General features: G+C 34.1%; 2 protein-coding genes across 2 annotated transcripts; one reads left to right on the top strand and one right to left on the bottom strand.

Moving 5' to 3' along the window:
• Nucleotides 1–132: 132 nt before the first annotated feature.
• Nucleotides 133–9,134, bottom strand: LOC128232660 (3-ketoacyl-CoA thiolase, mitochondrial-like). The gene is made up of 11 exons (XM_052946350.1): nucleotides 8,968–9,134; nucleotides 7,388–7,563; nucleotides 6,783–6,911; nucleotides 6,058–6,174; nucleotides 3,774–3,921; nucleotides 3,438–3,497; nucleotides 2,200–2,315; nucleotides 1,772–1,874; nucleotides 1,297–1,394; nucleotides 761–915; nucleotides 133–496 (listed from the first exon to the last, which is right to left on the bottom strand). Exons 1-11 carry the CDS (start codon nucleotides 8,981–8,983, stop codon nucleotides 415–417), a joined length of 1,200 nt encoding a protein of 399 aa, XP_052802310.1. The 5' UTR covers nucleotides 8,984–9,134; the 3' UTR covers nucleotides 133–414.
• Nucleotides 9,135–9,265: 131 nt separating this feature from the next.
• LOC128230271 (uncharacterized) lies at nucleotides 9,266–13,542 on the top strand. Its single transcript, XM_052942395.1, has 6 exons — nucleotides 9,266–9,484; nucleotides 9,848–10,036; nucleotides 10,314–10,490; nucleotides 11,284–11,504; nucleotides 11,871–12,088; nucleotides 12,385–13,542. Exons 1-6 carry the CDS (start codon nucleotides 9,371–9,373, stop codon nucleotides 12,471–12,473), a joined length of 1,008 nt encoding a protein of 335 aa, XP_052798355.1. The 5' UTR covers nucleotides 9,266–9,370; the 3' UTR covers nucleotides 12,474–13,542.
• Nucleotides 13,543–14,041: the final 499 nt, after the last annotated feature.

Genomic DNA, 14,041 nt, shown 5'->3' with positions numbered 1-14,041 from the left:
ATTAAGTCTTACTTCATTCCTTCATTCCAGCTCCACAAATGTACACCTTTCAAAAGCTTAATATGTACCGTTAGTAACAATATATGAACCAGCTTTGCAACCATATCTCATTAATCAACAATGGACTATAAGAAGTGTGTTAATGAGTTTATTACTATAAAACTATATTGTTCAATGATGGACCAATACTTTTGAACACAACATTTGGTTAGATTATCTGGCCACATTATTCTTTTCTACCTTAATTAAGAAGAGGTATTTTGTTGAGCAAAGACCCCGAACAAACATGTACCGTTATATACAAAACAAGTACAACTATATCACAGTCCATTTAGCCATAATATTACACCACAATGAAACATCTGCACCAAAATGAATGTCATGGCACTGTTACAATAGTCTCAGAAAATAGTCTCAACACTTCTCTAGAATAACTGTGATACCCTGTCCCCCTCCTATGCATGCTGATCCCAAGGCAAACTTTTTGTTCTGACGACTGAAACAAAATGCAAGGTCATTATTTCAACAATCATCAAACATTATTCAGGTGCCAAAAAACTTGGCCAAGAAAAGCAAAATTTTAAAGATTGGATGGGAAGCTATAGCAATTTTTACAATATATTTAACAAGATTTTGGAAAGAAGTTATAAATCATGAATTGAGACCTTGTTTTAAAAAACTTCCAGTAATCAATGGAGAATAACTATTTCTTTTTGTACAAAACCTACTCCACCCAGATAGTAAATAAATCTGAACCTACTGAAGTTCATGTGCGAGGTGTCCGGTGATTCTGGCTCCTGATGCTGCCAGAGGGTGACCCAGAGCGATGGCCCCACCATTCATGTTGGTAATGGCCCTGTCCAGGCCTAGCTCTTTCTCTACTGACAGATATTGTGCTGCAAATGCCTCATTCACCTGCAACAGACAATAATTATTGCCATTCAAATTTTTACCTATTTGAATACTTCTTTTCTGTTTGTTGAAAATGTAGTAGATTAATTTTACAAGACCCGTTCAAACTGGTTGGTCAGAAGCTGAATGACTGAAATACATTATGTAAACAAGGTTTTGTCACAGAAAGTAACACATCACTTTTATTGCTATACTTGACAAAAACAAGATCACCTCGTGCAGTTAATTGACTTCCATCATTAATTAAGGGGCATAATTCAAAAAGGTAATCAGCGAGTCAGACAACAAACTGTTATATCTTGGCCTTGAATGTTTTTCATATACCACAAAGTTAACAACAAAAGTGAATTAAGCACAGGCTTGTAACATGAGTGCCTTGCTTACCTCACAGATGTCCATATCCTTGAGGTCCTTGCCTGCAGCCTTCAGTGCGGCCTTGCTGGCCGGTACTGGCCCAATACCCATGATCTTAGGGTCACAACCTGTGGACACATGCAATCAACTATTTTAAAATCAAGGACAATAATGAAATTTCTGTTGTATAATTTTTGTGGGCTTAATGTCAGAGGGTACCAAAACCATCTATATTTTTATATCGCTTAGTACATGCTGGCATTTACCCCATGAATAATACAATGCATTTGTGAATATCAACATATCAATATCACATATTGTTATCATTGTTGATTAGGGTGGTACAGATTAAAACAATTTTTGTTTTTCTTTTGAATTTGTTGACTTGGAGTTTTTAATTCTTCATAGCTGAGGTTTTATTTATACATGTACCAACAGCATTCTTTTCACAAATTCCCTTGTAATATCTGCCAATTATGTTGATCCATCATCAAAATTTGTGTACCTGCAATGCCATAGGAGACAAGGCGAGCAAGAGGCGCGAGGTTGTGCTGTTTCACTGCTGCCTCTGTGGCTAGAACCAGAGCTGCAGCTCCATCACACACACCCTGAATATGGAAATGCAAGTTTATCATGGAAGGGATTATTTCCAAGGTTTAAGCATTTAAAATGTTAAACGATTTTTTTACTCTCATTATTTCTACATGTCAAAAAAGAAACCCTTTTTCGTAATAAGATTTTCTCAGTTCAACAGAGGGCATAACTGGACAAACATTTTAACAATGGTGATTCCAAATCCATGGTAATGGCTGAAGGTTTTAGAGTAAGAATGACTCTGTCACTGCCTTCAACATGGACAACACCAAGACTATGACAATATCATTGAAAACAACACCTGTAGATAAAATGATGAGCTAATTGAATACAGCATACAGAAGCATTTCCAGCATTGACAACTCCTCCCTTCTTGAAGATTGCGGGCAGTTTTTTCAGTCCCTCCATGGTAGTCTGTGGTCGAGGGTGTTCATCTACTTCAAACGACTCTGGACCTATAAAATAAAACAAATATGTCAATGTCAAAAACTACAATTTGTCTGTCTGTCAATTCGGTAAAATAGCTACAAGAGACCTGAGCCATGTATTCAGTCAATATTTTGATGAGCAGGCAATGTGCAAATTGAACCTTTTATAAGCACCTAACTTACTAATACTAGACAATATCATTCAAATATACTACTACTACTACTACTACTACTACTAATAATAATAATAACAAGAGATGTTTGTCAAACATTATGCCCCCTGAGAGCCATGTTGTCAGGATTATTTTGACAATTGAATCAAATATGCATGGACTGAAATGACAGCTGATTTGTCATTGACATTGGATGCCTTTGAGGCAGTTTTAAGATTATGACCATTCAAGGTGTGAGTATAGTAGGTACAGTTTTTAATCATGTTCAGATGATGACTGATATTTGCAGATACAAATGTATCCTTTTAGCAGCAGGGGATAAGTAAATATGACAAAATTTTAATGATGAATATGAGTTATGACCATGACCTTTGACTCTATGACCTCAAAATCCATAGGAGTCCTCAACTGTTTACCCAAAACCTAATTTCAAGTTTGAGGGCCATGGGTGCAGGCATTGTCAAGTTATCATACAGACAAGCTTTCTGCTTTCAAGGTCATTGTGACCTTGACCATTGACCCGATGACCCCTAAAATCAATAGGGGTCATCTACAGGTCAGGCCCAGCCTCCTTGTCAAGTTTGATGACCATAGGTCTATGCATTGTTGAGTTCTCAAGCAGACAAGCTTTAATATCCTTTTACCATTAAAGGTCGCTGTGACCTTGAACTTTCACCCGATGACCCCTATAATCAATAGGGGTGATCTACTGATCAGGCCAAACCTTCATGTCATGTTTGATGACCATACGTCCAGGAATTACAGTTATCACTCGGACAAGCTTTGGTCTACCGACAGAACGACCGACCAACATGTGCAAAGCAATATACCCCTCTTCTTGGAGGGGGTGGGGGGGGGGGGATAATAATAATAATAATAACAAATAATGATTTTAGAACAAAATGGATAGCTACTGAAAATGCTAGACAATGTTGTTCAAATATACTGCTTATACACAATAATTTTCCAGATATACCTTTCTTTCCTTTGAGCTCAATAGGTGCAATTTCAGCTTTGAAAACACCAGCTGCATTTGCTATAAGAGTAAACAAACCAATAGTTTTTAACAGAATTAAAATACTATAATAATATCAACATAAATAAAATTTCAGCAAATGAATTCTGTCAGATTTTGGTGGTTTTAAGAAAAACTACTGGTATTAAAGGTTCAAAACAAAATTGAGCTGAAATACTAGCATATATAAATGTTATTGCGTACAAAAGAATTAATTAAGTTGCAAATAGACAATCTGCTAGGGGAATCATTATTTTATTGTCTTTTATAGATCAAACCTGTGAAAATAAAGCTCACCTGTCCCCCATCGTTGCTGTGAAGACAGGGCAAATACATCGCAATCCTCCCGAGAAATGTTGTACTGCTCTGCAAGGTTCTCCGCAGTGATGGCCATTGGCATCTTGGTGTAGGAGTCTGTCAAGCCTGCCCACAGAAGGTCTTCAAGCTGCCCATAGAAACATAAACATAAACATAACATTTACCTATGTTTGTGATTATCACGTAATCTACTTTTGGCAAGTGTTTAAAATAGCTTACACAAGTAAGCAAAGAAGTGAAGTATATATTTAACAGCATTTTGAAGTTCATGTTCATCTAGTTTTAAGTCAGGGATACATGAGTTTTCAAAATATCCAATATACAAAAAAAGACTCATAATCAAGTAAGAGCTAAATTCAGCCATAAGACATGTACCCACTAGTGATGAAACGATTATCGAGTACAATCGATAAATTGTTACTGACAATGCTATGATGGAGACAATCGATAGTGGTTGTCAAAAATCAATGTTACTTCCAGTAACTACGTATTTTTTTAATTGTAGTAAAAGTCGAGAAAATGTCATTTTTTTTTCTGGTAAATTCTCGTCGAGTTCATTTTAACAAAGGAGGTCACTCTCTTACACAAAGGCGGTGAATGTAAAAACTTACAAACTTTCAAAAAATTAAAAATTGTCTTTAATTGTTTATACATTTCATAAAACCTTCTTCAACTAGAACTGTAAGCCATAGGCTAACGAATACCCCCCACCCCTCCATGTCTAGGTTGTTTGCCCTGGAGTTAGGCCGGACAAAGCTAATTTTGCCTACAAGGGGAGATAACTCCAGTCAGGGTCATGTGACCTGTACCAAATTCACAGAGGAGAAAGTTTACAACATGGCCATTAATTTCTGAAAGTTTGATAAAGATTTGTTGAATAATAACAAAGATGAATCCCGGACAGGGCTTATTTTGCCTACTTTAACACATCAAGGGGAGATAACTCCAGTCAGGGTCATGTGACCTGTACCAAATTCACAGAGGAGAAAGTTTACAACATGGCCATTAATTTCTGAAAGTTTGATAAAGATTTGTTGAATAATAACAAAGATGAATCCCGGACAGGGCTTATTTTGCCTACTTTAACACATCAAGGGGAGATAACTCCAGTCAGGGTCATGTGACCTGTACCAAATTCACAGAGGCGAAAGTTTACAACATGGCCATTAATTTCTGAAAGTTTGATAAAGATTTGTTGAATAATAACAAAGATGAATCCCGGACAGGGCTTATTTTGCCTACTTTAACACATCAAGGGGAGATAACTCTGGTCAGGGTCATGTGACCTGTACCAAATTCACAGAGGCGAAAGTTTACAACATGGCCATTAATTTCTGAAAGTTTGATAAAGATTTGTTGAATAATAACAAAGATGAATCCCGGACAGGGCTTATTTTGCCTACTTTAACACATCAAGGGGAGATAACTCTGGTCAGGGTCATGTGACCCGTACCAATTTCACAGAGGCGCAAGTTTACATCATGGCCATTAATATCTGAAAGTTTGAAAAAGATTTGTTCAATAACGACAAAGATGAATCCCGGACAAAAAAAAACCGGACGGACAGACGGACAGACAGACAGACAGACAGACGGACAGACGGACAACCCAACCCGATTCCAGTATACCCCCCCCCCAAACTTTGTTTTGGGGGGTATAATTACCTGTCTCTATGGTATAGTGGGTCCGGTCTTACCTGCAAATACCGGGGATCCCGGCTCGATGCATTCTATTTTTGATACCTTTTATGGTATCGTTTGTAATTTACTAATTTACTTTTTTTGTGAAATTACCTAAGAGATTCTAATAAAATGTTGAATATAACAGGTTATTGAATGCTAAGCTGGTTCACAAATATTTAATATGCTTTTACATGGATAAAATGCTATTAAAGATAAACTTACTTGATGCGGTGTGCATCATTTTGCAACTGATGTGCAAATATTAAGTACGTGTTTTGTTCTTTTAGTTATTAAAAGTTATTAAAGATAGAAAAAGGTTTTGGAAATTTACTTACTGTTGCAAAAAGCATGACTATAGCATCACACATAATGATTCCAGGTTTAACCATTTAAATGATCGTGATGATACTATGTATACAGAATGTATTCCTTACTTATATCATGAACTTTCAATTATTGTCCAATAGTAAATCAAAATGCTTGGTCCGATTCGATTCGATTATCGATGGCAAATTGAGTCGGATTTTTAAACACTAGTACCCACCATTCCCTCCTCCATTCTACCCTCCACAACTATTTACCTGAAGATCCATACCAAGGCGTGTGCCAAAGCGGATGTTGCGGACAGCGTATGGGGCCTGACTCATGCTCTCTGTGCCTCCAACCAGGGCTATTTGGCTCTCTCCAAGCTCCATCTCCTATTTATCACACACAGATATAAATGATAATGTGAAAAGTCAGAAATACATAGAATATATTGATATGAACAAAAGAAAAGGCCATCAGAAAGTATTTCTTTCAAGTATTTCCATCTATAACTAAGATTTATACTAATAGTAGAATTTCAAATATCAAAAATATGTGACTGTAAAACATTATCAACTTAAACCAGACGTCACATGCATTTTTCATCTCAACTCTTGCATGATTTCTCCTTTAATAGCTGATGACATGATATACACTTTTTATTTATATTGGAGCTTGTGCACAAACTATTGAAGCTGAAATAACATATAACTACATGTATCATTTTAAATATTTACATTCATGAAATTAGTGGTTGTGGTGGTAGTGGTGACCAGTTGTGAGCAATGTATTAGAGGGAACTAGATTTGTTACCTCCCCAACGCTTTATTAATTATCAGTACTGGTTATCATTCAGAAATGGTTCTTCATCACATGAACGTGAGTGTATAGCTGATTTTAAAACTATGTTTATCACTTTAAAATGATATTAAGAGTTTGTTCAGTAACAAGTGCAAATAAAAAGAAAATGTAAGTTTTTGAAATCCTTTTCTGTGCATACCTGAGATGCATTGATTACTGCCTGGAACCCTGAGCCACACAGTCTGTTCACAGCGAGAGCAGGAACACCAACTGGCACTCCGCATTTCAAGCCAACATGACGTGCAAAGTATATGGCATCTGTGCATGTCTAGAAAAGGTTAAAGAATGAACATACAACCATGATATACCTACAGATATGCAAAAACTAACAGAACATATATAAGTTGGTCATGTCTTCGACAAAGAATTATTTTGCCAGTTTCATATTTATAGTGTGAGCCTGAGTGCATGACACATAAATAACAATTAATGTCTAATTAAATAATTCCATGTTTCAGGTGATAATTGTCAATCCCGATTGATTCATGCCTAAAGCAAGGTAAAGGGCTTAGACTCTTTTTGAAATTGTTTCCAAAGTTATTTATACTCATTTCAAGGTACTTTATACTGTTTTTCTTGCAAATGTCAGAGAAAAAACCCATTCATTACCCAAGCCTGGAGTTAAAAACTCTCAATACTTATTTTAGGATTAATCCTTGATATCAGAACTCTTGATTTTTTTTTAAATGTTCAGCTAATTCAATAATCAATATCTAGCAAAGAAAGTGAAGAAATTATTAAAACCTGCAGAACATTTCCAAATACAAGTGAGCCCACAAGTTCTGGGTTGACTTTGCTAGCATCAAGAGCAGCCTTGGCAGCCACTTCTTGGAGCCTGTTGGCACTGACATCTTTCAGTTTCCCGCCAAAGGTTCCAAAAGCTGTCCTTTTGGCCGACACAATGAAAACCTTCGAGACATCTGAAATTGGCGTAAATGCATTTATAAAAAAGGTGACTTGGACAATCACATTAATACCAACTTTAGCTCTCTCTGTTTCTCTTACCAATTTAGGAAAGGGGTCTGACCTTTCTGGATTGGGAAAATGTATCATTTTCAAAAAAAAATGGGAGCTTCCATTCTTCCAAGAAATAAACTAGACTGCTATAATTAAATTAAATTTGTAGAGAGAGAATCAAAATATTGTGGTAACTTCACTTCTAGGTTTGTTGCTCGAACAAATCATTAATTATTTCACATAACTCTTAATATTCTTCTAATTTCATTTTTTCAGTTCAATTGTTTTTCTTAAAAAGTGAAATGGGGACTTTTCTTTTAACATTCTGAAAAAGTATAAGTATCCTTTGGCATTAGATGTGAGGCATTTTTTCAGCTCCATATTTGGCTGAAAATTAAACACAAGGTTCTTATACCCAAGTCTTTTTTATAAAAAGACCTTTAGTTCTTTAACATTTCAAGTGTATTTATCACCCATTCATGGGGGACAACATTCCACTGAGAACTCAAATGGCAAATTATCAATTCACTTTAGTTCACTGTTCTTAAATTATTTTCAATTGTATTCCATAACTTAACTTTGGATAGTTTTCTGTTTATTAAGTGGCAATTAAAATTGAGTTAATTGTGATTTTAGTTATTTAGGGCTAAAAATGGATTTGGAATAAAATATAAACGCCACATAAAAAGTTACAAATATATATCTAGTTCTGGCTTCCATAACTTTAATGTTGATATTTATTTTTTTGATGTTTACAACACATTAAACACGTCCAAAAAGGTAATATATCACGTGTTCGCTGAAGTTCTTAAGCTAATATATATCCAGTGCTCCGTTACATATTATGCTAACTGGTAGTGGGAAATGCTTGTCAAAAACTCTTTGAACAGAGCTATTATGGTCAAGTAGTGGCGTAACTTTTTGACTTCCTCCCTAACAATATTTATCTGGTTTTATGTATCAGCAGGCAGGTTTAATGGTACACCCATCACAAATATTTAACAAAATCTAGTCAGATATGTTGCACTTTTTTCTTCCTATATTAAAAATAAATGATTTTTTGAGGAACCCACTAGTGAAATTTCTAAGAGTCACTTTCACTTCTTAGTTCTGGGACAAATCAATTTTAATTTGTAAAGTTTGAGTGAACAGTAAAAGGTACCGGTGTATTTAATGATGAAAATAACAGCGTTATATTTTTTGACCTCTCAAATAAGGGCGGCTCATGGTTGCAGAGAAACAAAGGAAGGCTCGTGTATTATGCAATGTTTAAAAAATAATTATTTATATACAAAACAATTATTGTCAATAATATCTATATCTTCTAAGTCGATATTTTTACAAATAAAAAACGAAAAGAATCTTACTTCTTGCTAACGCCATTTTCAACCTAGAGCGAATGAAATCGTCGCTATCGGCACACAACGCAAAGTTTAGTATGAAATCCGGAAATAAAAGTTCATTGGTTTTAGGTGAAAACAAATATGGTGATCCTTTTTATTTGTTTGTACTTTCTTTCATAATAAAAAATACTGTTTTGTCGACGAAATAAATTTAAAAAAAAAATTGTACGAACAAATGGTACAATATAATTATAAATGTACGAACAACTGTAAGTACAAAACTCGACAAGCGTCTCTAAAACCAAGACGCATTACCCATAAACCTCGGCATTGTTTACATGGATACCGAGTCATTATTGCCAAGTATGAGGTTTTGAAGGATTAAAACAATAAAAAAAGCTTTAACATAAATAAAAAAAAAGTTAAAATGACCGACTTCAAAGAGACGAAGTACCAGCCTCGGCAGGATTGGAATCAGACTTCCACAGGAGTTGGACATCAATATCGACCAGGATATTACTTTCCGAGCACACACTTTCACGTAAACGCTGTTTTCTTTTTCAATAAACACTTGAATTCATGACGATGATGAAAATACAATTAAACCGAATCATAGCTACTGTCTTTTTCCAGCTATCAATACTTATTTTTTTCAAGAAATATATCATTAGTAAGTAAAGTTAGTGGTTATTACCGAAGTAATTTAATTCACATGCATATATATTTATAATGTGTTAATATGAAATAGCTAATTTTAAAACTGTATACATATTGTATATACATTTGTAAATCAATGATGAACATTTAAATGTTGTTGATATGAAAAGCTCGGCTGAACGAGGGGCTTTTTTGAGCAGTTTGACAGTGTTTGTTGTTTGTTTTTCATTTCTCATCTTTCTTAAAGCAATGCATTGGTGAACCACTGCCACCACCTCTCGCACATCAAGACCAGATCACAAGAGACAAACATTTTGAAACAACTACGGGCAAGGCTCACGACCGAAAATACCCAGGACTTTTATATGCCAATCCAGTCCATAAGAAAGCACCAGGCCATTGGAAGGTCGACTATGTTAAGGATTTGGCAGAGAAGGTGCTTGAGTATTTCTGTGCATATTTTTGTTTCTAGAACAATATTTTTTTTTTAATTCCTATATAATAATTACAAATATTAATATTGTCAGAGATGAGTTAATATTAAACTTATAAGTTAATTAAAAAAATAAGGTAGAAAAAGCATTTTTACTATAATTTGTGTAGCAGAGATTAGATGACATATTGTGCACAATTTATAAAACACGATGAATGTTTGGTGATAATTTTCTTAGTCAGTGATAATAAATGGTGCTTGTATTGGATTTTTCTTTCAGCTGTCCAATGGTGGCTGGAGGCGACCCCTGACCATGGGAAACCAGACATCAGAGACACGGGAAGAGTTCAACAGCCTGCCTGGTGTTCGCCAGAAATACCACTTTGATGACACAGCAGGGCTAGGACTGCCTCAGACTTACAATTTACATGATCATCATGTTGAAGGACCAAGCAAGGTATACTATATTATGTACTTGTTTGTCTTTATCAGTGAAAAATATACAACCTATTTTTTCATATAAAATAGAAAGCTTCAGACCTTTTTTCAGTTTAAAACCTGTTCCTTGAACTGTTTCTTTATGTTAACCAATTATACCAGTGCGCATGATTGTATTACGACTGGTGAATATAAAAGACGCATGTTGAAAGACTTTAATATATATATATATATATATATATATATATATATATATATATATATATATATATATATATATACTATTGAATAGCAAGACATTTGAAAAATGAAGTGACTATAGATTTTGATTGAAAGAGGGGACACAACCATAATCTATTGTGGGGAATAATCTGAGAGGTCGTTTTGATAAATCATTAATTTTTCAACAAAGACAATATACACATGTTTTTTTTTTCTTCTATGAAAGAAACATTAACTTTTGGCAAGTCTGGAATACAATATTACTGGTATAATTAAAGGTTCAAAATGTATAAGATAGAAAACTTAATTAATTTTGTCCTGTAACATACGTTTTTATAATTTATATATATATATATATATATATAAGCGATAATTTATGAATCATTCGTACTGCAGAGTACCCGACAATACTTTAACATCAAATAATCCCTTGTCATAGCATTTTTATATGCCAACTCTATATTCAGATTTAAATTTAAGTTACATATATGATTTTGTATATTGCCAATTAAATGTGTATCTTTGTAAACTGTCTTTTGTTCAGATTTTATTTTACCTATAAATATAAGAAGCTATATTCTGCATTGCAGTATGGGCAGGGAAGCACACAGAACCCAAAGCTTCAGGGAAAGCCATTCTATGTGCGGGATCAAGGAGTTCTCACACTGCTTGACCCCTATCTTTCAACCACACAGAAAGACCACAGATCCTTCAAACCTGCTGAGCTAAAAAAGTACCCAAAGAAAGATGCAGCTACTTACTGGCAGTGTGAGGATTACCCTAAAGCCTGGGGGCATGGCTTGAAAGACAAGTATGGGCACTACTTAATTACCTTTTCTTTGCAATATGTAAGGATTTTTTTTAAATGTTTTTTGTGCAATAATAGTACAGTTCAATGCAATAATTTATTTATAGACATCAATATATGGATTAGTTTAACTGTTTTATTTTATTTTTGGTTGTCAAGAATACATTTTTATGTACATAATGTTCTGCTTTTTTAAACACATAATTCTTTATTATAACTTAGATATCAATTTTTATATCAATCAATTGGCAATAAATATCAATATTTGAATTTAAGCAGGACAGGTTAATCTTTGTTAATTCCATGTACAGAGCAGTATCCTTGAATTCAAATTATAATGTTTCAAGATCTATTGGTCAATAATTTAAGTCCATTGCCAAAGACGTCTGTACCAAGAGAACGTCTGCCAATGAGGGACACAATGGTATTCCCAACAGCCACCAAGGTGCCCCGCGCTCCCAAAGCCATGGTTCCCGTGCCCCATGGTGGTCTCAAGTCTGAGGTTCAGGACAATTTCACCAGACCGTCTGATGTAAAGATGAAGGAGGCCATGTACTGCCCTGTTGACACCCCATTTACTCTACCAGGTATGCTGATAAGTGCAAGGACATGTATCTAAATAAAATGCATACCTTTTACATGTTAGGTATGATTCTACTATTTTAATTAATGCAAAGATGAATGTAAACACACATGGTAATTATTCAGTCTTGTTTCATGTCATGAATGTGACCGTAGTTGTGCAACTATTTAGATTACCAAACCACCTAAAGTTGGTCTGACAGTGTGGGTTTTGCTAATAATTTAACTTTTTAACTACTTAGTATATCATTTTTAAACAATTTTTCAGATGATGTATAATAGCATTTTTACTGTTTTTCAGGCCCTGGCACAAAGTCTGCACTGACCGCCCCAAAAATGTACAACACTGAATACCAGCACATAGGAAGTGAAAAACCAATCATGGTTTGATTATTGTGGACTCGTAACTTGTTAAAAGGCAATGTTCTTAAAGATAACTGTCTTCAAAATAAATGTGTTGAAAGAAAAGGACATATTAAATTTTGTAGTGAATAATGTATACCAGTACCAGTGTTATCTACAAACTAAAGTACCGGTATTTTCTTTGAAGTATTATTCGGTATACTAAGTATTCATTATGGTATTATGCTCATTTCAAGCTCAGTTGTGTGTAACTGGTAACCTTCAAGCTCTCAAGGCGAAAAGCAAGATTCTGTTGTTGCATATTTTGACTACCAGTATTTTACACATGGTATGAACATTGTATAGCAGTGTTGTTTGTTAAGACTTTAATACAAATGGATAATGATGTTAATTTGGATTTAAACCATTTACATTTCACTGTAATTTATTGAAATAGTAGTAAACTAAATGTAAACTTTTGTATAAATGTAAACTTTTGTATATTTACAGTATGTATTTTTATGACTGATATAATTTGCCATCTAAGATCATGTCAAGACAGAACTATCAAGTTTTACAGTTCATTTTTATAAATATAGTATAAATATACATGTTAATTTTTTTATGTATATTATTACTCCATAATGAAGCCTCTATCTGACAATAAGGGACCAGGGCATACCAAAATGACTCTAATATTATGAAGTTCCAGGTTCCTATTTCAAAACCTACTGTAACCTGGCAGTTAAAAACAAATTGCAACAGAAAACAACATTTTTTTTGCATGTTTAAGTTTGATTTGGGAAATGTTTTTATTTTGAAAGTTGAAAACCTAGATATACCTGCCTTATAACGATCAACCTACCGTAACAACTGTTTGGCATGGCTTGATCATTAACATGTTTGTGCAATGACATTGGTAATATTTTAAGCACAAAGTGAACATTTGTTTATGATTTTAATCTTCTTCATTCAATCTTCTTCGTTCTGTGTCAGTAGAATTTGTTACTTCATGTTTTACAGTTTTAGAAAAACCATGTATGGAGTTTTTACTTCACTTGTTATTATAATATTGTATTTCATGCAATTTGAAATAAATCTGTCTGTGATAACTTTCCTTATCATGGTGTTCAATGTAGTTTGTAGACAGTTAAATATAAGTCAGGAGTATAGAAATAGTATTCAAGCAGATTTAATAGAGATACAAATGATCTCATTCAAAAAGTGAAAAATAAACAAATAAGAAAGTCATTTGGAAATGGAATTTTGTTTCGAAAACAGCCCAATAAGGATGAAAGACATATTTTCTAATTCTTTGATTAGGCCTTTCTCAGCGCATGTTTCAGCTGTCACCGGATGCTCAAGGTCAGTGTCAAACTTAGTGGTCAAAATATCCTTTTTTGTTAAAATGCTCTTTGAAGTTCAAATATCTTTAAACCTTAAATCATTTTAGATATTTAGATGTTGTTAATAGTGCATGTTCTAGCCATGGAAATTTCAGGTAAAGGTCACTCAGATATGAAAGGTCAATGGAAAATAATTTTTTCACCAAGCTCCATGTGTCATGTACATGTATTGGTAATGTCATAATGCAACCATTATTTTGATATCTAAAT

The sequence above is a fragment of the Mya arenaria genome, chromosome 4, assembly GCF_026914265.1.
Source record: "Mya arenaria isolate MELC-2E11 chromosome 4, ASM2691426v1".
NCBI lineage: Eukaryota > Metazoa > Mollusca > Bivalvia > Myida > Myidae > Mya > Mya arenaria.
Note: the sequence above shows the minus strand (reverse complement) of the source record. Positions and strands in the feature narration are given on the sequence as shown.

Coding starts and splice junctions, on each gene's coding strand:
- LOC128232660 (XM_052946350.1), bottom strand. Junction 6,175..6,782: donor CAGTAATCAATGCATCTCAG/GTATGCACAGAA, acceptor TGTGATAAATAG/GAGATGGAGCTTGGAGAGAG. Junction 3,498..3,773: donor ACAGCAACGATGGGGGACAG/GTGAGCTTTATT, acceptor TTACTCTTATAG/CAAATGCAGCTGGTGTTTTC.
- LOC128230271 (XM_052942395.1), top strand. CDS start 9,371: ATGACCGACTTCAAAGAGACGAAGTACCAGCCTCGGCAGGATTGGAAT. Junction 9,485..9,847: donor TTCCGAGCACACACTTTCAC/GTAAACGCTGTT, acceptor TCTTTCTTAAAG/CAATGCATTGGTGAACCACT. Junction 10,037..10,313: donor TTAAGGATTTGGCAGAGAAG/GTGCTTGAGTAT, acceptor TTTTTCTTTCAG/CTGTCCAATGGTGGCTGGAG.